Genomic DNA, 25,919 nt, shown 5'->3' on the forward strand with positions numbered 1-25,919 from the left:
ACAGCAGCGGGAGCTTAAACTGAGATAAATGGACTCTATCGCCCCCATCCGAATCAGATCAAAAGTGCCGCGTGGAAAATCACGTACTGAAAATAAATCATGCTATCATTGGCATAATCAATAATTTAATGACACATTCAGACCAAATGAAAGTGTTCAAATTACGTGTATTTTTTATTAATACTTTCTGTAGCTGGGAAAAATTAAGCCAAACAAATTGGAACATAATTTTGTATTATGCATAAAGGGATGAGAGAGTTACTCTTGACAGTTAACAGCCCAAGCTACCCTAAATAACAAACAGGGTGGTTACTGGTGGTCGGTGTTGAGTAGGGGTTCTGGGGGCCAACTTCAGTTCCTGCAGTGTGTATTGTTTTTCATAGTTCTCAATGATGGCATCTGATCTATCACTGAAAATAATCTCAAACAATTTTGACAACCCATATGTTAATTATTTATAAACCATAGACAGCATATGGAACTTTTTACAGAAGTACAAAACAAAACTGAAAAAGGAGTAGGAGACTGTAGTTGAGGAAGAGAAGGAGCCACATTTTTAAAATTTGATTTGAACAGGAGCACTGTTGTAAATCCAGTTACCTCGCCACAGGCCTGTCTGGGATACAAGTTATTGGTCCTGATGCCAACCAAAAACAATTAACGAGTGATTTCAATATTAGACATATTTATTCTCTCCTCAGTCTTCTGTTCGTCTCAAATTTGTTAAAATTCCCCTATAAGTTGCTTTAGCGAACCCAGCTTCAACATGTGGCAACCAGAAACCTAAACTTGAGATGTCCCAGAGCATGTGACAATACCTGCAATCGGCTAACTTTCATCCCCAGATGAGAACATTCTGTAAAATGTTTGAGCATATTAAACCAATTGAAATATTATCCATATTCAATTACTTTTTCCAGACCAATTCCAAAAAGTGATCTAGATGACTGAACTTTTTCAGCCAACATATGGACTTTGATCAATTTTTTATATTTTTTATAATTCACTGATTCATCAGGGAAATCGCCAATCAGTGTAAAACATATAGAACAGATGTAATCGGAACACATCTGTGATATGACTCTTGTGATTCTAGAATCTTGACTTCCATGGAAACAATTGTGCATGTAATTCAAGACAGACTGTATTATACTATTGGTTCTCTTTACAGACATGTTATTACAAATATGAAGGGACAACTCAGAATGGAATAATAGAAAACCAAAGCAGAGACGTCAGACAAAAATATAATATAGAGATCCTCTACTTGTTTTGCTTATGTCAAACATGAGTGTGGAGCAGCTCTGTGAAATTGCAAATACAGATGTAGGATCTGAATTTGAGCCAGTCTCCTACAGCAGGAAAATAATCCTGCAGCAACAGGAAATGTGAATTATAATTAATGAACGTTTTTGTAACGGTTGGTACATTGTTCGTAAGGGGAAATCTTGAAATTACTAACTTTAGAAGCTTTTTTAACATTTCATATACGCTGCAAGTTTTAAATGTCCTGTGTTGCAAGAAAGTTCTCCTGCAACAGGGTGATCAAATGAAGACACTATATCTGTAGATGAATAACATACATGGGAAGGAAAAAATTTCACAAAAAAAAGAAAAAAAGTGTATGAGGCTATATAAATTGTTCAGTTGTTAAAACCCCAACATCATGACAGGAATTCTTCATTTATACATCAGTCCCCAAACATATCCAATAACTTACTGTAAATACAAACAAATTCCAAATTAACTGCTACTGAGGTTATGCACTGAAAACATCATTTTAAACTTAAAGAGAATGTTTTTTGGAGATCATATTTTTTGTCTTTTAGCTTTTTTAGGGTACTCTTGAATATGAAGTAAACAGTTCCAAGTAATTTCACCTTGACCACACCCCAACAGTTTGTCTGCATCCCATTTGCTGAGTCTAAGATGACAGAGGGCCAATCAGCTCCTAGTTCTGTCCAATAGGTAAAGAGCTGTCCATCGTTTCCATGGTAAGACATCAACACAGTCGGCAGAACGCCAGCATAAGTTCTTGAGAAAAGCAACATTCTCAAGCCATCATAAACTCACAGACATCATGGCTGACAAACATATGGAAGGAAGCCCTTTATGCATTTCTTGTTTTGCTCCGGTGTAAATCGCTCTTTATGCACACTGATCAAACATCGGTGAGCCTCATGAGAAACAACAGACTTGAAAGAGAAACAAAAACACTAACATTTTTTTATTGAGAATGCTTCCCCTCAAAAGTTTGGAGGCTGCATTTCCATAACTGTCCTGGGGGGAGGGGGGGCTGTATTGTTGGCATTGACAACAGTAGCTAATGGTTATTGATAATGGTAATAAATGAGATTATTATTTCCATGTGTTAGCTGTCTGGGAGATGGGGCGCGATGGAATCATGTCCAGTAGGTACTCTCTCTGGCGGGCGTCCACTGTGGACGAGGTCTTATGGACTGACAGACTGGGGTTCACATAGGCCATGGTCACACCTGCAGAGAGAGGGGAGAGGTCAGTCTCTGACGAGGAGAGTGCACGGAGCATAATAACACATACACACATAAGAACACGCACAGGTGCACAAAACCACAAATGCGTAAATAACATTGATCTCAAAGCAGAGAAAACATGGACTAACTCTACTCTAGGGGGAGGTGAGGTGAGCTAGCCATGGAGTCCAAGGAAAAACCCAGCCACCAGAAGGACTGAAGCAGGAAGGAGACAGAGCATTGAGGGGTAGAGGGAGAATCTCAATTGCATACTCCTCGCGTCCTCTCTTCTCGCCTCCTTCTCAAAACCCATTAGATGAGAAAGCCAGAGGTCCCTCCCCTCTGACCTTCTCCTCCAATGGATTTTGAGGTGGTGAGGAGAGAGGATGCAAGGAGTATGCAATTGAGATTCTTCCACAGAGAAGTGAGATGCAGAGTCCAAAAACAATCCCTATCCCATTGGCTTAGGTGTAAACATTATGGTGATGACTCCACCTAGGAAGCTCCAGTAGGTTTAGACAAGCTTCGGACATTTTGCTTACACCTGTTTCCCTCAGATCAGCAAACACTCAAAGGGAAGCAACTAGTAAAAGGGGCTAGGGGGTGCTTTTGGACTGGGACAAACGTTCAGTGTGTAGAGGTAGAGCCTGGAGGGCAGTGTGGTGGGTTGGTTGGTTGGGGGCCCAGTCGGTATTAGAGTCTACCTGTGTTGATGTTCTGCTTCCTCCATGCAGTGGCTTGGGCGCTACCTCTGCTGCTGTTCCCACTGGAGCTGCCCTTTGAACCCTGGGCAGCGGGGCGCACATGGGCATGCTTACCTGGCCGGCTGACCAAGGCCGCAGCGGCCACAGCGCTCTGCAGCTGAGAGGAGGAGGAGGAGAAGGAGTGGGACACGCCCCTCACCCCCACCGATGGGATACCGCTACGGGAGAGCTGGCCCTGAGGGCTCTGGGGGGGAGGGAGAAAGAAGATATAGAATATTGAGTGACAAGAACAGACCACACAAGCCAAGGGAACCATGGAGAATCTTAGAACTGTCTGTATCCAATTGAATGTGACAGGGCCTGGAGTGGCTCCGGTGGTGATGTGACAGTTTCAGGGAACAGTTGAGAAGTGTCTCACCCCTACCTGTTTGATGTTGGAGTGGTGGCGTGCAATGCTCTGTCCTCTGTTCTGCTGCTGGTGATGGTGATGGTGCTGCAAAGAGGAGACTCTAGCCTGGGCTTGAACCTGCTTCAGCTGCTGGGACATCAGATGCTCCGCCTTCATCGATGGAGAGGAGGAGGAGGAGGAAGAGGAGGAGGGGGTGTGAGAGACAGGGGAGGCGGCCTGCTGGAGGATACGCTGCTCTATCTCCTGCTCCTGCTGCAGGGCCTTGACGAACGCAGCCTTCAGCCTATTGGTGTGCTCAGCCTTCAGGGCTTTCTTCTGATTGGATGACATGCAGTCAGCACAGAGTATGGTCCCGCCCTTGGCCTTGTCCTGCCTCCAGCGGCAAGTAAAGTCGGTGCTGCACTGGATGCAGGTGAAGGGCTCTTTGATGGCAGGCTTGACCGGGGGCAACCCTGTTTTAGCTGGGGAGGACAGAGGATGGGTGGGATTAGACAGAACAGGAGAAAACTGGTTTCAATATGAAACCTAATGATCAAATACTACTGGAAGAAACCCATCTGACAGTATTGTACTGTTAGTGTATGACTTCTCCTGGTGAAGTGATATTATTGTGTAATGAAGTGTCTGTAAGTGTAAAATATGTGTTTGTGTAACTTTGCTGATGGAATACTGTAATTTAATAGTGTTAATATCAGCAAAATGTTTTGTACCGCTAGTGATGGTTTAGTAGTGATATACAGTGTTTATAACAGTGTAGCGCGCTTGTTAATAACAGTGTAGCGCGCTTGTTTATAACAGTATAGCGCGCTTGTTAATAACAGTGTAGCGCGCTTGTTTATAAACAGTGTAGCGCGCTTGTTTATAAACAGTGTAGCGCGCTTGTTTATAAACAGTGTAGCGCGCTTGTTTATAAACAGTGTAGCGCGCTTGTTTATAAACAGTGTAGCACGCTTGTTTATAAACAGTGTAGCACGCTTGTTTACAAACAGTGTAGCGCGCTTGTTAATAACAGTGTAGCGCGCTTGTTAATAACAGTGTAGCGCGCTTGTTAATAACAGTGTAGCGCGCTTGTTTATAAACAGTGTAGCGCGCTTGTTTATAAACAGTGTAGCGCGCTTGTTTATAACAGTGTAGCGCGCTTGTTTATAACAGTGTAGCGCGCTTGTTTATAAACAGTGTAGCGCGCTTGTTTATAAACAGTGTAGCGCGCTTGTTAATAACAGCGTAGCGCGCTTGTTTATAAACAGTGTAACGCGCTTGTTTATAAACAGTGTAGCGCGCTTGTTTATAAACAGTGTAGCGCGCTTGTTTATAAACAGTGTAGCGCGCTTGTTTATAAACAGTGTAGCGCGCTTGTTTATAAAGTGTAGCGCGCTTGTTTATAAACAGTGTAGCGCGCTTGTTTATAAACAGTGTAGCGCGCTTGTTTATAACAGTGTAGCGCGCTTGTTTATAACAGTGTAGCGCGCTTGTTAATAACAGCGTAGCGTGCTTGTTAATAACAGCGTAGCGTGCTTGTTTATAAACAGTGTAGCGCGCTTGTTAATAACAGTGTAGTGCGCTTGTTAATAGCAGCGTAGCGCGCTTGTTAATAGCAGCGTAGCGCGCTTGTTAATAACAGCGTAGCGTGCTTGTTTATAAACAGTGTAGCGCGCTTGTTAATAACAGTGTAGCGCGCTTGTTTATAAACAGTGAGTATGGGGTGGGGCAGAGGAAAGGGTTGGGAAACCCTGGTATTGGGTAATTTAGAGTTAATACCAGCGTAATAGGTACTGTACCTCTCATCATGGAGTCCAGCAGGTTCTGCACCACGTCCTCCAGGCCCACTAGGTAGATGAACTCGTTGTTGGCTGCCGAGGGCAGGAAGTTGAGCTCTGGGGCGGGAGGCTTGGGAGGAGGAATCTCCAGAAGGGTCTTTTCCAGCTGCTTCCGCAGGGCTAGCTTAGCCGCAGCCTGACGGGCGGCAGGAGAGTCGTTCACGTTGACCACAGACACACTGTTGTTTCCAGACTGGGAAGAGATAGAAGAACCCTTCATGTTGGTGGGAGAGGCCTGGGAGAGAGTGGGATGAGGACCGGATGACAGGGAGAAGGAAGGAGGGAAGGGATAGACAAATAAAGGAGACAAGTGGGGAAAGAAGGTATCCAGGTGAGGTTTGAGGTCAATAAAAAAAAAATTAAAAGACAGATCAAATTAATCAAAACTGTTGTAAATTCAGGTCTATTCTCTAGAGGAAAGTTAGCTAAGCTTGAGCGGTTCAATATACCCAAAGTGTGAATGCAATTGGATTGAACAAATCAAATCTGCAAGTCTCAATTGCACCACTCTATGATTCACTAGCCTAGAGGGGAGAACCTCATCTCTACTTGCCATTTTCAAACTATATCAAGTGCAAGGCTGCCTCATGGGCATCAGCTGATCGCAACGATAACGTTGAAAACAATCATGCATTTAATCTCATCAACATTATCTGTTTTATCATGCACATTCAATGCACTTATCGTCAAATAATGACTACTACTGGCTTCCTATCCAAACTTCTAAAAATTATTGCTATTTGCCAAAATGATGTAACTAATTATTTAATTTAGTACTTTGGTCCTCCATAATAAAAAATTAAAAAAATTAAAAAATCACTGCTTCTCAGAGTATCCCCCTGGCAAAGCATCCCCCTGGCAAAGCCTTTAAAGGCAAAATACTGGTTTTCCTGTGTTTCGTATCATTTTTGTACAACAACTGATGAAACTAACACTGTACAAATTCAAGACTATTTAATCAGTGTTATTTCCTATTAGTCGCTGGTTGAAAATACAATCTACACAGGATATTCTAATCATCAGGCTTTGCATGGGTGTAGTTTTGGCTTGCCTGGTGACATCATCAGGCTCTATAAATTAAAAAAGTGGCGGCAGTTCTGGATTTCATGGAGATTTCGGTGCCAGTGTAGGATTTTATTCAGTAATGCCAAGAGCATGCAGAACCCCCTACTGGCGAACAAGTAAGTAAAAACTCAGTAGGTTTCATGATTCTACAAGCCTCTCATTCACCATAGGAGCTTATTGTAGCTGTCATTTGTGACAGACTTCTAAAAAAAAAAAAAAAAAAAAGTGTCCACTTGTGATATCTAAGTATACAAATAAGATTATTTATTGATAGCTTTGAAAATAGTTCTAATTGTGGCCACAAACAGACTAGATTCTGAACAACTCTTTGCAGAATGCTCTCGGCTTTCCAACCGCGAGAGAAATTAGCACAATATGCAAGCTGCAGCTGCCACCCAAACCAATCGTTCTCGAGTTTAAGTGTTGAGTAGAGGCATGTGTTTGTTTTGGTTCTACAAAGCTGTGTTCATCGATAACATTCAATAATCAATTGATTGCATTAACCCTGGTCATCAAATTCATTATAATGTGGGCACATAAGCTATATAAAAAATTATATTTGTGTTTGTGGATGAATTAACTTTTGCTAGATGCCTTTCATGATGTTTTAGCGCTGAAAACCATTATGCTACGTTTTTGCCAATTGAAGACCATTCAAATAAGCAGACAAAAATTCAAAAACTATAAGGCTACCTGCCGTGTCACGTGAATAGTGTATAACAACTCATTTCAGGTTACATATCCCTCCCATCAGGTCCCTCCGTGCTGGTGGATTGATCCACACCACAGATAAAAGAGGAAACCCAGATACTTCACAGGGGGTATAAATCTGAAGAATCCATTTAGAACTAACTCACCACCAAATATGGTGATGAAGGGAAGTCCATTGGCGGGCAGAGGGAGGAGATGGAGCTAGATGAAACTGGGCCAACATTCTGCTGATTTTCTCATCAATGAAAAATCAGATCTCAATAGTTTTCTGTTCCCAAAAGTAGAATATTTTACGAACGAAGTGCACTAAGTTTTGTAGACTTGACTCTTTGCCAGAGTTGAAAAAAAATGGGTGTTGTTTAGAAGCAGTGCAAGGCCAAATTGAGTTTTTGCACACGTAAAAAGTAGACGTTCCCTGATGAAAATATGCAATTAAATGCTAAGATGCACCAATGGGATTGAGCTTGCATGTGCTTGGCTCTGCCCACCTCCTTCCTTGTTCTGCCCACTGTGCTTCATTTGCTCCCATTGGAAAAGACACAGATGAACTATCTTGGGTTAATTCTATAATCTTTGTCCACACTGTGGTTATTGCACCGCTTTGGTGCTCTCCCCCTCACATCTCAGACCAATCCAAGACATTCATAGCCAAATTCTTGCTTGAGAAATAGTTTGTTTATTTTTAACCATTTCAATGCAAAACTATTGCAGTAAGCGACTTAATTGTTACCCAGAAATTATTTGTTATCGAGATAAACCTCTGACCCACTTGTGAGATGTTAACCAGCAGGCTTGCATTGTTGACGTTGCCCACCCTGATGAGGCCTGACTGCATGAGGCCTCTCTGGGCCTGAGAGCCGGGTACGTTGGCCCTGGGGGCCAGCAGCAGAGGAGGGGGGCCAGAGCTCCCTGAGCCAGACCCTGACAGCTGCTGTTGCTGCTGCTGCCGGAGAGACTGGATCTGCTGGGGAGACACAGCGATTGGCTACCCGGGACACATGACATATGGGGGACAGGGGAGTGAGTGGACAGAGGAGGAGAAGAGGGACAGGGCAGGGATAGAGGGGGCCAACATAGGTCAGACAGAGGACATATAGGAAAGGGCAAGGGACAGTCAACAGAGGACAGAACAGTTATAGAGACAAAGCAGTGATATGTGGGGGAGTGTGGAGAGATAGGGAGGGAATGAGAGAGAGAGAAAAAAGAAAACAGGTGAGCATAGTCTAAGACACAAAACTCTGTCATTTGGAGTATTGATATCAGCTGATGACCTGTTTGGCAGGTAGATTGTGGCGTGTCTTACCTGTGCCCCTCTAACCAGAGGTGGCATGATGATCTGGGAGTTGTGGGAGCCATGTTTGGAGGAGATCTGCTGCCCGCCCCTCACCAGAGGAGGTGGAATGACTGTGCCTGAACTCCTACCTGACACCACCTGGGGATCAAATTAAACGATGCAATAAACAGAAACGTGGTTAACATGATAAACTTGTGTGTGAATTAAAGCTTGTTTGTGTGAGACAGGTGACTGACCTGCTGGGAGCCTTTGCTGGCTGCGATGGATCCCCGGATCAGAGATGGAGGAGCCGCAGAACCCGACAATCCAGAGGGCTGTGGAACAAGACAGAGATGGACAGAATGAGCTCTGTGTGTGTGTGTGTGTGTGTGTGTGTGTGTGTGTGTGTGTGTGTGTGTGTGTGTGTGTGTGTGTGTGTGTGTGTGTGTGTGTGTGTGTGTGTGTGTGTGTGTGTGTGTGTGTGTGTGTGTGTGTGTGTGTGTGTGTGTGTGTGTGTGTGTGTGTGTGTGTGTGTGTGTGTGTGTGTGTGTGTGTGTGTGTGTGTGTGTGTGTGTGTGTGTGTGTGTGTGTGTGTGTGTGTGTGTGTGTGTGTGTGTGTGTGTGTGTGTGTGTGTGTGTGTGTGTGTGTGTGTGTGTGTGTGTGTGTGTGTGTGTGTGTGTGTGTGTGTGTGTGTGTGTGTGTGTGTGTGTGTGTGTGTGTGTGTGTGTGTGTGTGTGTGTGTGTGTGTGTGTGTGTGTGTGTGTGTGTGTGTGTGTGTGTGTGTGTGTGTGTGTGTGTGTGTGTGTGTGTGTGTGTGTGTGTGTGTGTGTGTGTGTGTGTGTGTGTGTGTGTGTGTGTGTGTGTGTGTGTGTGTGTGTGTGTGTGTGTGTGTGTGTGTGTGTGTGTGTGTGTGTGTGTGTGTGTGTGTGTGTGTGTGTGTGTGTGTGTGTGTGTGTGTGTGTGTGTGTGTGTGTGTGTGTGTGTGTGTGTGTGTGTGTGTGTGTGTGTGTGTGTGTGTGTGTGTGTGTGTGTGAGAGACTGCGACCTGAACTCCAATCTTCCGCTCTGGGAAACCAAATTCCCTCCTGGGCGAGGGGGAAACACTGATTTTAAGTGGCAGCCAGGGCCACCTCATCACGAAAGAGTGAGTCCAGCTCACCTTGGCTGCATGTGTCCATACCTTCTGCAACGCATCCTTCTGTGTCTGGCTCTGGCGTAGTTTCTTCAGCAGCACCAGCTTGGCCTCCTCCAACCTCAGCTCCTCCTTCAACTGTTTGATGATGCGATCCCTCTCCTCTGGCCTGCTCTTCTACACAGACAACAGATAAAGACCAGTTAGACCAAAGAGAGAATGCCCGGTACAGCATAAAGGGAGAAAGCCCGGTACAGCATAAAGGGAGAAAGCCCGGTACAGCATAAAGGGAGAAAGCCCGGTACAGCATAAAGGGAGAAAGCCCGGTACAGCATAAAGGGAGAAAGCCCGGTACAGCATAAAGGGAGAAAGCCCGGTACAGCATAAAGGGAGAAAGCCCGGTACAGCATAAAGGGAGAAAGACCGGTACAGCATAAAGAGAGAAAGCCCAGTACAGCATAAAGAGAGAAAGCCCGGTACAGCATAAAGGGAGAAAGCCCGGTACAGCATAAAGGGAGAAAGCCCGGTACAGCATAAAGAGAGAAAGCCCGGTACAGCATAAAGAGAGAAAGCCCGGTACAGCATAAAGAGAGAAAGCCCGGTACAGCATAAAGAGAGAAAGCCCGGTACAGCATAAAGAGAGAAAGACCGGTACAGCATAAAGAGAGAAAGCCCGGTACAGCATAAAGAGAGAAAGACCGGTACAGCATAAAGAGAGAAAGACCGGTACAGCATAAAGAGAGAAAGACCGGTACAGCATAAAGAGAGAAAGACCGGTACAGCATAAAGAGAGAAAGACCGGTACAGCATAAAGAGAGAAAGACCGGTACAGCATAAAGAGAGAAAGACCGGTACAGCATAAAGAGAGAAAGACCGGTACAGCATAAAGAGAGAAAGACCGGTACAGCATAAAGAGAGAAAGACCGGTACAGCATAAAGAGAGAAAGACCGGTACAGCATAAAGAGAGAAAGACCGGTACAGCATAAAGAGAGACCAGAGCTTCAAGCCACAAAGCGTCTCAGAGGTGGAGCGCTGATCTCGGATCTGTCTGTACGTACGATCTTATTCGCGTACAATATAAACGTTGAAACTGATCCTAGATCAGCGCTCCTACTCAGAGACACTTTGTGGATAAGGGCCCTGGGCCCAAACTAGTTATGGGTGCTGATCTAGGATCAGAAGACCATAGAAAGAGACTGGTATGAGGAACATCATGGGAGGGTGGTATAGCTCTTTCACTAACCATGAGTAGGACTGTGTCCAGCTCCTTGAAGTGGTTCAAACCGTTCATCGGCGGACTGCAGGAGTCGTTATCTGACAGGACAATGACATCATCATCATGATCATCATCTGGGGACGGGGGACGCGGCTCCCTCTTTATGGCGCTAATCGAAGGAGACAGAAGAAGAAAGGGGTTGATATTTACATTGAATTTAATCTGAAAAAGGTGGAGAGTAGTAACCCATGTTGTCCACAAGATGGTAACAAGTGTACATTCATAATAATATCTTCTATAGTTTCACTTCTCACGAAGTTACACTTCAATAAGAGATATAGGTGGCACCTGGCTAGCCTCTTATAGGTGGCACCTGGCTAGCCTCTTATAGGTGGCACCTGGCTAGCCTCTTATAGGTGGCACCTGGCTAGCCTCTTATAGGTGGCACCTGGCTAGCCTCTTATAGGTGGCACCTGGCTAGCCTCTTATAGGTGGCACCTGGCTAGCCTCTTATAGGTGGCACCTGGCTAGCCTCTTATAGGTGGCACCTGGCTAGCCTCTTATAGGTGGCACCTGGCTAGCCTCTTATAGGTGGCACCTGGCTAGCCTCTTATAGGTGGCACCTGGCTAGCCTCTTATAGGTGGCACCTGGCTAGCCTCTTATAGGTGGCACCTGGCTAGCCTCTTATAGGTGGCACCTGGCTAGCCTCTTATAGGTGGCACCTGGCTAGCCTCTTATAGGTGGCACCTGGCTAGCCTCTTATAGGTGGCACCTGGCTAGCCTCTTATAGGTGGCACCTGGCTAGCCTCTTATAGGTGGCACCTGGCTAGCCTCTTATAGGTGGCACCTGGCTAGCCTCTTATAGGTGGCACCTGGCTAGCCTCTTATAGGTGGCACCTGGCTAGCCTCTTATAGGTGGCACCTGGCTAGCCTCTTATAGGTGGCACCTGGCTAGCCTCTTATAGGTGGCACCTGGCTAGCCTCTTATAGGTGGCACCTGGCTAGCCTCATAGGCTTTAGGTTTCTGTATAAGCACTTTGTGACATCTGCTGATGTAAAAAGGGTTTTCTAAATACATTTGATTTGTTAAAGAACGGGGGTCTTTTGGGACCGAGGGAATATATTGAAGAGGGTACTATTTGGGTCAGTTGTCTGTTATCTACAGTGTCCAGTATCAGACAACTGTCCCCAGAAATGGCCCCCTTCTTACCAGGAAACAGAAAGCTGTGTTGACATGATAAGGAGTAGGAGGAGACTGCATTATAAACTCGTCACACCTAGACTAGCGGTGTCTCTATTGGAAGGCTACCAGTTTATATCTGTTGTATGTTAGACGTGTGTGGGCCAGTGGTTCAACACTAGTCTAACCACATTCTATTTCAGTTTCATTAGCATCAATTACATTTATTTTTTTGCTGTAAACTTGTATTGATATGAATTACCCAGTTAACAGTGTGACGTAGAGCAATTTACTAATTCCAGATTGTAAAGCCAGATTGTAAATTCTCAAAAGTGGGCATTAATATAATGTGTAATGAATAAGGAGGGACAACCAGCCTCCTCCTCCTCAACACCTTGAGTGTCTCCTTCCTCAGGTCTTAGCAGCACCATCACCACTTCCTGTGGATTAATCACTCTTCCAAAGCAGGTCACATGACCCTCCACTCAGGCATCATCACGTAACCCTGCCCCCCTCCCCTCGCTGTTCCTTCCACAGTGGAAACCATGGCAACAGCCAGTTGGAACCGGTTTATGACACACAGGCTTCGTTCAGGGGAGTTTTAAGGGCTCTCCAGTGATTTCACAGTTTCTCACGTTCCAAAAATGAAACAGCACAAAGTACATAAAGAGCTATGCAAACAAAGCTCCGCCCCCTTCCCCACAAAAAAGGTACAAAATAATCATGTTTATTTAATTGATCTCCCCCCTTGCCCACACCAAACAGATTTAAGACTTCTGTCAGAACCAAATTATAAAACGTTTTGTTTATTGGGGAAAACTGATCTGAAGTCAGTTTCAAATGGTATAGAGTAAATACTACTACTAGTACTAGAGTAAAAGGAGCTGATCTCACATCAGTTTTTAAGCAAATAAATACAGTGTTCTCATCTCACCCTCTAGAGGTGCTCATGTCCAGAGCCTGCTCTCCTGTCTGGACCTCCACTTTAATGGTAGCCTTCACCTCCGTTGACGTCATCATGCTGCTGGCCACCTTCGGTTCTGACAGCACAGTCCGGTTCTGCCCATCTAGATGCATCTCACTCTTCACCTTTACCTGGTCGCCGCGGTCATTCCGCTCAGTCCGGTTCTCTAAGTTCTGTTCTGACTGTTTCGGGGCCCGGTCCTGCTCTTGCTCTTGCGCCGGGTGTGATGGTAACACTAACGGTAATGTTAATCGGGGTAGTTCTGGTTCCATTGCCTTCTCAGGCTGGACAACAGGCTTGACCAGAGGTTTAACCAGGTCCTCGTCATCCTTTGTTGTTTCGGGTTCTGTTTGTGGTTTATTTTGGCTCTCATGATCCTGGTCCGGATCTCCAGTCTCGGCCCCGTCTAGTTTGAGCTTTTTGCTGTCAGACTGAGTGGGAGGTGCTTCAGAATCATGGGGTGAGATTTCCCTCCCCAGCGCCCTCTTCTGGCTGCGTGTCTGACGAACAGCCTCCTCAGACATCCCCCTACAAAGATAAGGAGAGAAGAAGACTTGGTCAGCCATTCACTGTATTAGACAAAGCTGACATCAATAGATAGTCAAGCAGAATATAGCCTTGGACTAGGGTGGCTATAGCTGACCTCAAATCAGTTGTAAAACATAAACTGTATAGACCTTGGACATGCATCGCTGACCCTGAAGCAGTTATTGAGGACAGAGACAAAACATAGGAGACTTACAGTACTTAGCTAGTTCTCTCTACTCTCGGTGTCTGTGTCACTGCGACTGATGGCTAAGGGATTGGGGGATGGAACACACATGACCACCTTAGTGCCAGCTACCCAGATGCTAGCTGCTCTTAATCCCTGCCTCCCGTTTACACACACACACTCGCGCACACAAAAACACACACATGGAGACCGTGATAGGGAGACAGAGACAACCAAGGAGTAGAGAGACTTGACCAGACAACACTAGACTGTTCGAGATGCTGCAAGACTAATCAAAGTCATACTGACAGACAGATAGTAAAGTGAGGAGTTGTGTTCTGTGTCATACATGCAGTAAACAAACAAATAGAACACTCCGGCCTCTCGTCTGCCCAGTGACGCACGGCAGGAAGCTACAACTTTGGAAAAAAACAACCACATTTACACTTTCACCATGGGACACTTTTCAGCGATACACACAGCACTCACACATTGCCCTCTCCCCTTTCATTTTCTCAGAAAAGTTATGTCCGCGAGTATGCAGCGCACACACACACAACCACACTCATTACTGTAGTTGGGCCACTCACACACATCTCATCTGATAAAAGAAAGCTGACAAGTTTTTTTTTTTACCCATCTGACATCACTAAGGCACATATGACCCTTCCCAGGATTCATTGGGACACACAAAGCACTTTTCCTAAGAACCCGTTTAAACCGGTTGGCAAGTGTGTGTGTGTGGTTGAGAGAGAGGCTGAATCAGGTTAACCCTTTGAGGCCCGGAATGGAAACTCCGCTCCTACACTGACAGATTCTTATTTGAGACGGTTGATTTGATTTCAAAAAAGCTTATGACTCAATTTGGCATGAGGGTCTGCTATACAAATTAATGGAAAGCGGTGTTCGGGGGAAAACGATACTGGACTGACGATATTATAAAAATCAACAAGTGTGCGGTTAAAACTGCCAAAAAAAACACATCTCTTCCCACAGGGCAGTGGAGTGAGATAGGGATGCAGCTTGAGCCCCACCCTCTTCAACATACAGTGCATTTGGAAAGTATTCAGACCCCCTGACTTTTCCCACATTTTCTTACGTTACAGCCTTATTCTAAAATCTTTTTTGTTCCCCCCACTCAATCCTCACACAATGCCCCATATTGACAAACCAAAAACTGTTTTTTGGCAGTGATTACAGCCTCGAGTCTTCTTGGGTATGACGCTACGAGCTTAAAACACCTGTATTTGGGGAGTTTTTCCCATTATTCTCTGCAGATCCTCTCAAGCTCTGTCAGGTTAGATGGGGAGCGTTGCTGCGCAGCTATTTTCAGGTCTCTCCAGAGATGTTCGATCGGGTTCAAGTCCAGGCTCTGGCTGGGCCACTCAAGGACATTCAGAGACTTGTCCCGAAGCCACTCCTGCGTTGTCTTGGCTGTGTGCTTAGGGTCATTGTCCTGTTGGAAGCTGAACCGTCGCCCCAGTCTGAGCACTCTGGAGCAGGTTTTCATCAAGGATCTCTCTGTATTTTGCTCTCTTCACCTTTCCCTCGATCCTGCCTAGTCTCCCAGTCCCTGCCACTGAAAAACATCCCCACAGCATGATGCTGCCACCATGCGTCACCGTAGGGATGGTGCAAGGTTTCCTCCAGAAGTGACACTTGGCATTCAGGCCAAAGATTTTAATCTTGGTTTCATCAGACCAGAGAATCTTGTTTCTCATGGTCAGAGTCCTTTAGATGCCTTTTGGCAAACTCCAAGCGGGCTGTCATGTTCCATTTACTGAGTGGCTTCCGTCTAGCCATTCTACCATAAAGGCCTGATTGGTAGTGCTGCAGAGATGGGAGAACCTTCCAGAAGGACAACCATCTCCACAGAGGAACTCTGGAGAGCTGTCAGAGTGACCATCGGGTTCTTAGTCACCTCCCCGACCAAGGCCCTTCTCCCCCGACTGCTCAGTTTGGCCGGGCAGCCAGCACTTGGAAGAGTCTTGATGGTTCCAAACTTCTTCCATTTAAGAATGATGGAGGCCACTGTGTTCTTAGGGACCTTCAATGTGGCAGACATTTTTTTAGTACCCTTCCTCAGATCTGCGCCTCGACACAATCCTGTCTCAGAGCTCTACAGACAATTCCTTCGACCTCATGGCTTTGTTTTTGCTCTGACATGAACTGTCAACTGCGGGACCTTATATAGACAGGTGTCCCTTTCCAAATCATGCCCAATCAATTGAATTTACCACAGGTGGACTCCAATCAAGTTGTCGACCCAGCTCAAGAATGATCAATGGAAACAGGATGCACCTGAGCTCAATTGTTTATCTCTTAGCAAAGGGTCTGAATAGTTCTGTAAATAAGGTATTTCTGTTTTTTTATTTTTAATCCATTGGTTTTCGCTTGGTCATTATGGGGTATTGTGTGTAGATTGATAAGGAAAAAATTAATTCAACCCATTTTAGAATAAGGCTGTAACGTAATAAAATGTGGAAAAGGGAAAGGTGTCTGAATCCTTTCCAATTGCACTGTATATATCAACGAATTGGCGAGGGCACTAGAACAGTCTGCAGCACCCAGCCTCACCCTACTACAATCTGAAGTCAAATGTCTACTGTTTGCTGATGATCTGATGTTTCTGGGCTCCAGAGTGGCGCAGCGGTCTAAGGCACTGCATCTCAGTGATAGAGGCATCACTACAGACCCTGGTTTGATCCCGGGCTGTATCACAACCGGCGGTGATCGGGAGTCCCATAGAGCGGCGCACAATTGGCCCAGTAGTCGTCCGGTTTAGGGGAGGGTTTGGCCGGGGTAGTCCGTCATTGTAAAATAAGAATATGTTCTTAACTGACTTGCCTAGTTAAATAAAGGTTAAAACAAATCCAAGGAGGGCCTACAGCAGCACCTAGATCTTCTGCACAGATTCTGTCAGACCTGGGCCCTGACACTAAATCTCACTAATACAAAAATAATGGTGTTCCTTAAAAAGGTCCAGTTGCCAGGACCCCAAATACAAATTCCATCAAGAAACCTTTGCCCTGGAGCACACAAAAAAAACTATACATACCTCTGCCTGAACATCAGCACCACAGGTAACTTCTACAAAGCTGTGAATGATCTGAGAGACAAGGCAAGAAGGGCCTACGCCATCAAAAGGAACATAAAATTCAACATCCCAATTAGGATCTGGCTACAAATTCTTGAATCAGTTATAGAACCTATTTCCTTCATGGTTGTGAGGTCTGGGGTCCGCTCACCAACCAAGAATTCACAAAATGGGACAAACACCGAAATTGAGACCGCATGCAGAATTCTGCAAAAACATTGTCCGTGTACAACGTAAAACACCAAATAATGCACGCAGAGCAGAATCAGGCCGATACCCGCTAATTATCAAAATCCAGAAAAGAGACGTTAAATTCTACAACCACCTAAAAGGAAGCAAGTCCCAAACCTTCCATAACAAAGCCCTCACCTACAGAAAGATTAACCTAGAGAAGAGTCCCCTAAGCCAGCTGGTCCTGGGGCTCTGTTCACAAACAGACCCCACAGATCCCCAAAACAGAAACACAATTAGACCCAACTAAATCATGAGAAAACTAAAAGATAATTACTTGACACATTGGAAAGAATGAACAAAAAATACAGAGCAAACTAGAATGCTATTTGGCCCTAAACAGAGAGTACACAGTGGCAGAATACCTGACCATTGTGACTGACCCAAAACTAAGGAAAGCTTTGACTATGTAAAGTCTCAGTGAGCATAGCCTTGCTATTGAGAAAGGCCGCCGTCGACAGACCTGTCTCTCAAGAGAAGACAGGCTATGTGCTCACTGCTCACAAAATGAGATGGAAACTGAGCTGCACTTCCTAACCTCCTGCCAAATGTATGACCATATTAGAGACACATATTTCCCTCAGATCCACAAAGAACTCAAAAACAAACCCAATTTTGATAAACTCCCATATCTACTGGGTGATATAACACAGTGTGCCATTACAGCAGCAATATGTGTGACCTGTTGCCACAAGAAAAGGGCAACCAGTGAAGAACAAACACCATTGTAAATATAACCCATATTTATGTTTGTTTATTTTCCCTTTTGTACTTTCACTAATTGCACATCGTTATAACACTGTAAATAGCCATAATATTACATTTTAAATGTCTATATTCCTTTGAAACTTTTGTGAGTGAAATGTTTACTGTTCATTTTTTATTATCCATTTCACTTTCTTTGGCAATGTAAACATCTGCCATTAAAGCCCTTTGAATTGAATTGAATGGATCGGGGGGGGGGGGGGGCATTCCAAACCATCCGGAAGATGAAAGAATTAAAAAGAGAGGGAGGAATGAAAACACTCAACATACTGATGCATACTCATGTCTGCTGTCACCATGACAACTCTGCACAGAACTTGTCTCTGTAGGCACTGACTAGGTAGTAGGGCCTACAAGGCACAGATCTAGGACCAGCTCACCCTCCCCAAATCCTAAGCTCATCTATTAGGGCCGAAAACGCTAAACTGACTTCCGATTGGTGTCTGGAGGAGACGCCATCCTATTCTTACTGTGCAGTGTCACGGTCTACAGTGTAGTGGATGTTAACCCTATGAGCAGCAGGTCCAAGGTTAGTTGAGCTTTTTAACAGGAAAGGTCAGGATCTAAATGACTTAATGGCTGACATGTATCAGGTTACATCTCCATGGCAGCTCACACGCACACCTCTCTCTAACGCATACACACAAAAATCTACCGAGATGACTAGTCTGTGACATTGTCCCTTACGGATATAAGTATTGATAGATCAGTGTTTCCCAAACTCGGTCCTGGGGACCCAAAGGGGTGCGTGTTTTGGTTTTTGCCCAAGCACTAAATAGCTGATTAAAATAATCAAACCTTAGTTATTTTGATTTGAACCCCCTTGGGGTCCCGAGGACAGGGTTAGGGAAACACCGATAGATCCATCTACCAGCAAGCTCTCCCTCTTTGCCACACACAGGAAAGGCCTATATTGGCATGATCTGAAAATCTCACCATACTGTATCTCCTCTACTCACTAAAAAGTGTGTGTGTGTGTGTCCAGGCAGTATATATAGCTTGTGATGTAACGCCTGCCCAAACAGGGCATTACCATGGCACTGGGTGTACGTTTACATATCAGCATAGAGACACACCATTCTGACTCTGAATGGGATTTAGCCCAAAAATAATATAACCATGACAACAAACTGACAAGTAAGCAAGTAGCCTTACCTATGGAATGCTCTCCGTCTCACCAGGAGGCATTTTCTAAATGATACCAACTACAATCGACTTCATCATTGTCACCACCATCACAGACCTTAACCATCTGGAAGTCTACAGCTGGTTCTTTCATACAACAGTCATCAGCCAAACACACACTATCAGGCCGCTGCACAGCCACTACCGGTCAATAGGAACAGTGTCGAAGTCTGCAACCCTGCATCTGTTTGTTTTGTGTTTTTTTGTCCTTTGTCTGTGCGACCTCATCCTTCCTTCCTGACCATACACTACTTTGTTTGCCCCACTTTTCATCCATTCTCTGTGTGTCTCTGTCAAACTAATTGTAAACAATATGTTTATGTTGAAGATAAGATCAAACTTGCTTTACTTTATTGCATATCTTATTTTAAGGGTAGGCAACACATCTGCCACGCTGATCCTCAACACGGGGGCCCCTCAGGGGTGCGTGCTTAGTCCCCTCCTGTTCACCCATGACTGCATGGACAATTACGACTCCAACACCATCATTAAGTTTGCCGACAACAACGCTGGTAGGCCTGATCACCGACAACGATGAGACAGCCTGTAGGGAGGAGGTCAGAGGCCTGGCAGTGTGGTGCCAGGACAACAACCTCTCCCTCAACATGATCAAGACAAAGGAGATGATCGTGGACTACAGGAAAAGGAGGGCCAAGCACACCCACATTCTCATCAATGGGGCTGTAGTGGAGCAGGTTGAGTGCTTCAAGTTCCTTGGTGTCCACATCACCAACAAACTATCAAGGTCCAAACACACCAAGACAGTTGTGAAGAGGGCACGAAAATGCCTATTCCCCCTCAGGAGACTGAAAATATTTGGCATGGGTCCTCAGATCCTCAAAAGGTTCTACAGCTGCACCATCGAGAGCATCCTGACTGGTTGCATCAAGGCCTGGTATGGCAACTGCTCGGTTTCCGACCGCAAGGCACTACAGAGGGTAGTGCGTACGGTCCAGGACATCACTGGGGCCAAGCTTCCTGCCATCCAGGACCTCTATACCAGGCGGTGTCAGAGGAAGGCCCTAAAGATTGCCAAAGACTCCAGTCACCCTAGTCATAGACTGTTCTCTCTGGTACTGCACGGCAAGCGGTACCGGAGCGCCAAGTCTAGGTCCAAAAGGCTTCTTAACAGCTTCTACCCCCAAGCCATAAAACTGCTGAACAGCTAATCAAATGGCTACCCGGACTATTTGCATTGATCCCTCCCCCCCCTTTTTACTCTACTGCTTCTCACTGTTTAATATCTATGCAAAGTTACTTTACCCTCACCTACATATTACCTCAATTACCTTGACTAACCTGTACCCCCACACATTGACTCAGTACCCCCTGTATATAGCCTCGTTATTGTTAATTTATTTGTATATATTTTTCAAACATTTGTTTATTAAGGTTAAGTAAATATTTTTTAAATTCTTATTTTTTTTAACTCCATGGTTGTTTAATAAATGTATTTTATAGTGTGTGTGGCAGGCTTACAATGATGGCAAAACACAACATTTGAGAGTGCGCTGACCCTGGTGCTAGAGGGGGTACGCAGCTGTAGGTTGAATGTTTGAAGGGGTACGGGACTATAAAAAGTTTGGGAACCACTGCTATAGATCAACGATGGGACTGGCTCAAGCCAAAATAAGGCTCTCCTAAAAACCATGTAATCTTTGAAGATAACAGACACACAGGGTGACTGAGACCCTTCTCTATGCATCAATACATGTCTAATCTGCTCTTTCAGACTAGATTATAGACCTACATTAAGACAAAACAACATACGTTAATAACCCTGTCTGCCGCCTAAATAATATGGTCGCATACACATATTTAGCAAATGTTATTGCGTGTGTAGCGAAATGCCTGTGTTCCTAGCTCCAACAGTAATTAGTGTGAGTGGCAGATCTTCCCAGGTTTAGCCATCCCTGTGTCTATGTGGAGTCAGGGCCAACATGTCCTTACATAGAGGAGCCAAAAAGCAGGCCTCTCACACCATAGGTTATACACTGTTAGACACCACTTGTGTTAACCTATGACCCATGGCTTGTTGGACAGGACAGGTGGTAAAAGGTCATAGAAGAGAGAGACAGAAAATGTGTAGTATTTCAATGAGCTGCTTGGATGAGCTTTGACGGGGCTACCTCTCTTGGATACTTGAACTTTCTACACCGATAGTTAGTGGCTGGGTTTTTCAGAACTGTGCAATTCAATGGTTTACTTTGGGCATCTGTTTGTATGCTGCAAACAAACTACAGAGAACTGGTCTAGAATTTGAATTGCTGGTATCAGCGCATTTGCCTAACAAAATTTACATAGGCTAACGGCTATTGAGTTCAGAACCAGTATCACACACACACAAGGATAAGTGTTTGTTTAGGCAATGTAATGAATGTCTGGGAGTGGGACAGAGTAAAGTCAATGCCACTTTGAGCAGGGTTCCAAACACAGGGGTGCCAATGAGTGTAGCCTAGAGTGTTCCCTTGACACAAATAATGTCACCTCTATAACTGTTACAAACGTCAACAACATGGACAGCAGAACTCTCATGTTATAAAAAAATATTACCCTTGGCCCTGCCCACTACCTTTAGGGCATCCTGAAGAGACAATATGTAATAGGAACTGTTACATGCTGTTGTTGAGGAAAGTTTGCATGACCACTTCACTGGTAACAACAGGAGACTGACTACAGGAGCCTGACGACAAACAGCCTCCATCATTCAGGATTGCTTTACACAGAAGATAATTCCCTCTTCAGTTTAGGCCTACAGGCGTAGCCACGGGACGATGTTTAGTAGGGATGCTCCAGTACCCCCCTTAAAAATCAAGGGTGCTGCGGTTCAAGTGTGCTGTGATTTTTAAGGGAGGTACTGGAGCATTCCTACTTCCCTCGGCTATGCCTATGTAACAGTATAACTTTAAACCGTCCCCTCGCCCCGACACGGGCGCGAACCAGGGACCCTCTGCACACATCAGCAACTGACACCCACGAAGCGTCGTTATCCATCGCTCCACAAAAGCCGCGGCCCTTGCAGAGCAAGGGGCAACACTACTAATAGGTTTCAGAGCAAGTGACGTAACTGATTGAAACGCTAGTAGCGCGTACCCGCTAACTAGCTAGCCATTTCACATCCGTTACACTTACAAGTGGTTTGTTGGGGCGGCAGGTAGCCTAGTGGTTAGAGCGTTGGACTTGTAACCGAAAGGTTGCAAGATCAAATCTCCGAGCTGACGAGGTAAAAATCTGTCGTTCTGCCCCTGAACAAGGCAGTTGACCTAGGAAGTGTGGGTTGTCACTGAAAATAAGAATTTGTTCTTAACTGACTGGCCTAGTTAAATAAAGGTAAAAAATTATACTCTTGCCGAGGGTTGACCGTTCGCAATATTACATATACCTAACGGCAGACTGGCCCCTTTTTTTGTACTAGGCAAGTCAGTTAAGAACACATTCTTATTTACGATGACGGCCTAGGAACAGTGCTTGTTCAGGGGCAGAATGACAGATTTTTACCTTGTCAGCTCGGGCATTCGATTTAGCAACCTTTCGGTTACTGGCCCAATGCTCTAACCACTAGGCTACCTGCCGCCCCTTGCATGAAATCACAGGAACAGACATTCTTGGAAATCAACATGAGTGAATTGTTTGGACCTGTTGCTCAACCCTATAAAGTGAATGTTAGGGATGCAATCACAAAGGCCAGGGAAGGGCTTACAAAGACTCTGCTCTGCCACTCTCCATCCAACTCTACATTACTATGTGGCCAGGATTTCTCACCGGCAATGTGAGGACACCTATAAGGTCCTCTTGACTAAGCGCACCCCCAAAGCAACCATGTGACATCACATTACAAAGAACATCCAAATCTATTGTTCTGATGAACAACTGATTGTCCTGTTCCAGAACTTTTGTGTTTCTATTTTTTTGCCACACTAGAAGTCCTAACAGAAACCAGACTTAGCACTAAATTGGCAGATAGCCTTATCATGCTAGCCATTTCCATAGGCTAAAATATGACCTTGTTGCGTACTACTTGGTTACACATAACTTGGGGTGTCCTATGTCGAATGAATGTCCTATGTCGTGATCTGACCAGGAAAAACTCAGGACCCAAGGAACCAGCATAGGTACCAGTCACTGACAACTGAACTCAACTCATTGATCCTGTAGCTACATGCAGTACAGCACAAAGTAACAGAGGCTGGCTCAGATACATTTGCAGGGCACTGCACTAGCCTATACATACCGCTAGGCTGGAGAAAAAAAAGAGTGTGTAAATGTGTGTGCGTTCAGCTTTAAGAGGAGGAAGACCATGGTCGTCACACAGAAGTAGGAAGATTACCAGGGACTCTTAATCCGATACAGTAAAACCTCCATTAAAAACAATACAAATACCGAAAATGCAAACTCCCCCCTTTAAAGACCAAACACAGCCCATACCTTATTTTGACCGGCTTTTCGTAAGACCACGGCTAAATGGAGGAAATAGCTGGCATGTTTATAAATCGCACAACCATGAAAATAAACTAGCTAGCTAGCATAATGCCAATTTATCATTAGCACTCGTGCTATCTTAGCTACCAGTCCAGATATTTGTTTGGCAACAAAGTGAAGCACAATACACGCACTTAACGAAACCGTAACTTGGTGCATTTAAATTGCTAGCAAATAATTAGCTTGCTACCTAAACTTTTTTTTTTTTACAAAAACAACAACAACCAGGTACTCGAACCTACAAGACAATGAAGTAACGTTAGCTGAAGCTAGCTTGCTTTTGGGGTGGGGAGAAGATGGCCAGCGGAAAATTATAACTACAACACTAGCCAAATGTCTCAGCTAGCTAATATATATATAAAATGTATTAGCTACATGTTTTAGTAGTTCGTGATTAGCTATCTTCGCATTGGCAAGCTACCTGGGTTGTCAAAAGGCTAACTAGCCAAGTGCTGCTCTAAAAATAATTCTAACTCCCAGTCCAACGACCAGACAAACACTCGACAATCCGATTCAGATTGACTGTCTCTGTTCGGTCGACTCAACTCAAATTATAGTTGCGAAGTGACATTATTAAAATACTAAATATCGTCTGACTATGTGTAGTCATAACAATAAAGTCTGGAGATGCGACTTCTATAAAACGTATGCACCGCCCTTCCCGTTCCCAACCGTAGCTTTTGCTCTGCGGAGAAGTGCTACTTTTCAACAGCCCATCAGCTTCTCTATCGTCACAGATAGGTGGAGGAAGAGGAGCTGGCTCGCGACAAGTCCGAATAAAAGGCTTCCCTCAATCCACTTCCACAAAAAACTTCGGGACACCTCAATCAACTTACTCGGTCGATTCGACAGCAATCCGTCGACTGTGGGTCGTCCAAGGTATTTAGGATGACAATCAGCTCCGATAATTCGATGTTATTTAAAAATCCAGGGGATACCCTCTTTTTTTCTGCCCTCCCCGCTACCGCCTCTGTTGCCAAATAATGCGCTTCTCAACACACATGGAGCCGCGGCGTCACCGCAGTGGGCATGCGCGCTTCAACACGCCAGGGGGACCAAGTGCACGTCTATAACCACTGGCCACCAAGGGGCAAAGCAGCACAAGCATGCCACGGTCCCCTTGGTCTTGTGGTTGCTTCTTGCCTAAAATGCATGTAACAGCTGATCCAGGATCAGTATTAATTTTTAGCCTAGAGAGGACGAATAAGGAGAACGGATCCCAGATCAGTTGCCATAGACATGGGTCTGAGGCTGAACCCTATTCACATGCACAGTGGATATGGTGGATGTCATATATCTCCTTCTCTTTTCATAACAGGTCAGCAGACAATACAGAAGCAAAGTGTATCAACATCAGCCGTATCAATACCATGGTGAATATCCTACCTTTGGGCATTCATGATTGAGACCCCACACTTGGTAGAATGTTCGATTTCAGTCTTATAATCTAGTTAATCTCAATGATAAATGACCACAGCTCACCTAACCTGAGTTTACAAAAAAAGTAATGCTCTGTGTGTGACGGAAGTGTGGAGATGTGGGTTCAAGTTGCCTCTACGAACAGATCCAGGATCAGCTTAGCTTACTTTACCCTGCCCCAATGTTAACCATACTGACCTTAGACCAGTGTCAACTTCATTATACTCCAAGTACTCAGGTTGTGGGTAAGGGGGAGAAGTGGGGAGATGGATGCTCAAAAGAGCACCGGGACTGGGGGAGAGATACTCAAAAAGTGAATGCCCCTTTCAGCTAATTCTTATGCTGTTCTTCCCCAAAGACACAGAATGAGGTGCATGATGAAGTTGCCTCACACTGATCTGAGGTCAGTTTTATTTCCCCTCCCTAATGTTTAAGGTTAGTCAAGGTAGCCTTATCTTTGGCCCTAAATGACTTCATACATCATCACGCCATGTCTCGCTCATCTCTTCACAGGTTCCTGTGTCTGCTAGTGTCAGAGTAAAGCCCTGTTGCTTTTTAATCAGGCAGTGAATGGGTCCGTTTTCACTTTGCCTGGATGATTTCAGACCTGTCCACTCAACCAGGATTATACGCCCCGAGTCCAACACTAAATGTGGGATTCAGCTAGGGTCTTGATCGTTATTTGCTTAGTTAAACCTGGTGTTGTAGCATTAGAATAAAACAAAAGCCTGCATCCCCAACACTGCAGCCCCTTATGACTAAGAGTGAAGACTAGGCTACTAATATAGAAGACTACTGAAGACAGTCAGGTTGCTTCATTGTTCTGGACCACTGCAGTCAGAGCATCTGACTAGTGACCCGTCCATCGCAGACTGAATACCACTCTCTTCACATAGCGTCTGGGTTCCTTTACCATTCTCAGCTCTCTTCTTGGCACTATCAAATCATGACTTTATATCCCATGCACTTGTACGTTTGTAAATGTAATACAATGGAGGTTTTGTGCTTGTGATGTATTTTTGTTCATGTTATTGTCCCCTTACATTCCCTGACTCCATCTCACTC

At 44.9% G+C, this 25,919-nt stretch overlaps 1 protein-coding gene across 6 annotated transcripts; it reads right to left on the reverse strand.

Moving 5' to 3' along the window:
* Positions 1-147: 147 nt before the first annotated feature.
* On the reverse strand, positions 148-24,497 carry LOC129813968 (transcriptional repressor p66 alpha-like). Of its 6 annotated transcripts, none has more exons than XM_055866649.1 (11): positions 24,272-24,497; positions 12,937-13,494; positions 10,849-10,990; positions 9,632-9,781; positions 8,729-8,806; positions 8,502-8,630; positions 7,968-8,159; positions 5,384-5,657; positions 3,621-4,066; positions 3,197-3,440; positions 148-2,495 (listed from the first exon to the last, which is right to left on the reverse strand). In XM_055866649.1, exons 2-11 carry the CDS (start codon positions 13,488-13,490, stop codon positions 2,359-2,361), a joined length of 2,346 nt encoding a protein of 781 aa, XP_055722624.1. In that variant the 5' UTR covers positions 13,491-13,494; positions 24,272-24,497; the 3' UTR covers positions 148-2,358. The 6 variants fall into 6 exon arrangements, with proteins under 6 accessions (XP_055722624.1, XP_055722623.1, XP_055722626.1 ...); XM_055866648.1 differs by having other exon boundaries at positions 7,968-8,162; XM_055866651.1 differs by having other exon boundaries at positions 3,311-3,440; positions 7,968-8,183; positions 24,272-24,496.
* Positions 24,498-25,919: the final 1,422 nt, after the last annotated feature.

Source organism: Salvelinus fontinalis, chromosome 17 (genome assembly GCF_029448725.1).
Source record: "Salvelinus fontinalis isolate EN_2023a chromosome 17, ASM2944872v1, whole genome shotgun sequence".
Lineage (NCBI taxonomy): Eukaryota > Metazoa > Chordata > Actinopteri > Salmoniformes > Salmonidae > Salvelinus > Salvelinus fontinalis.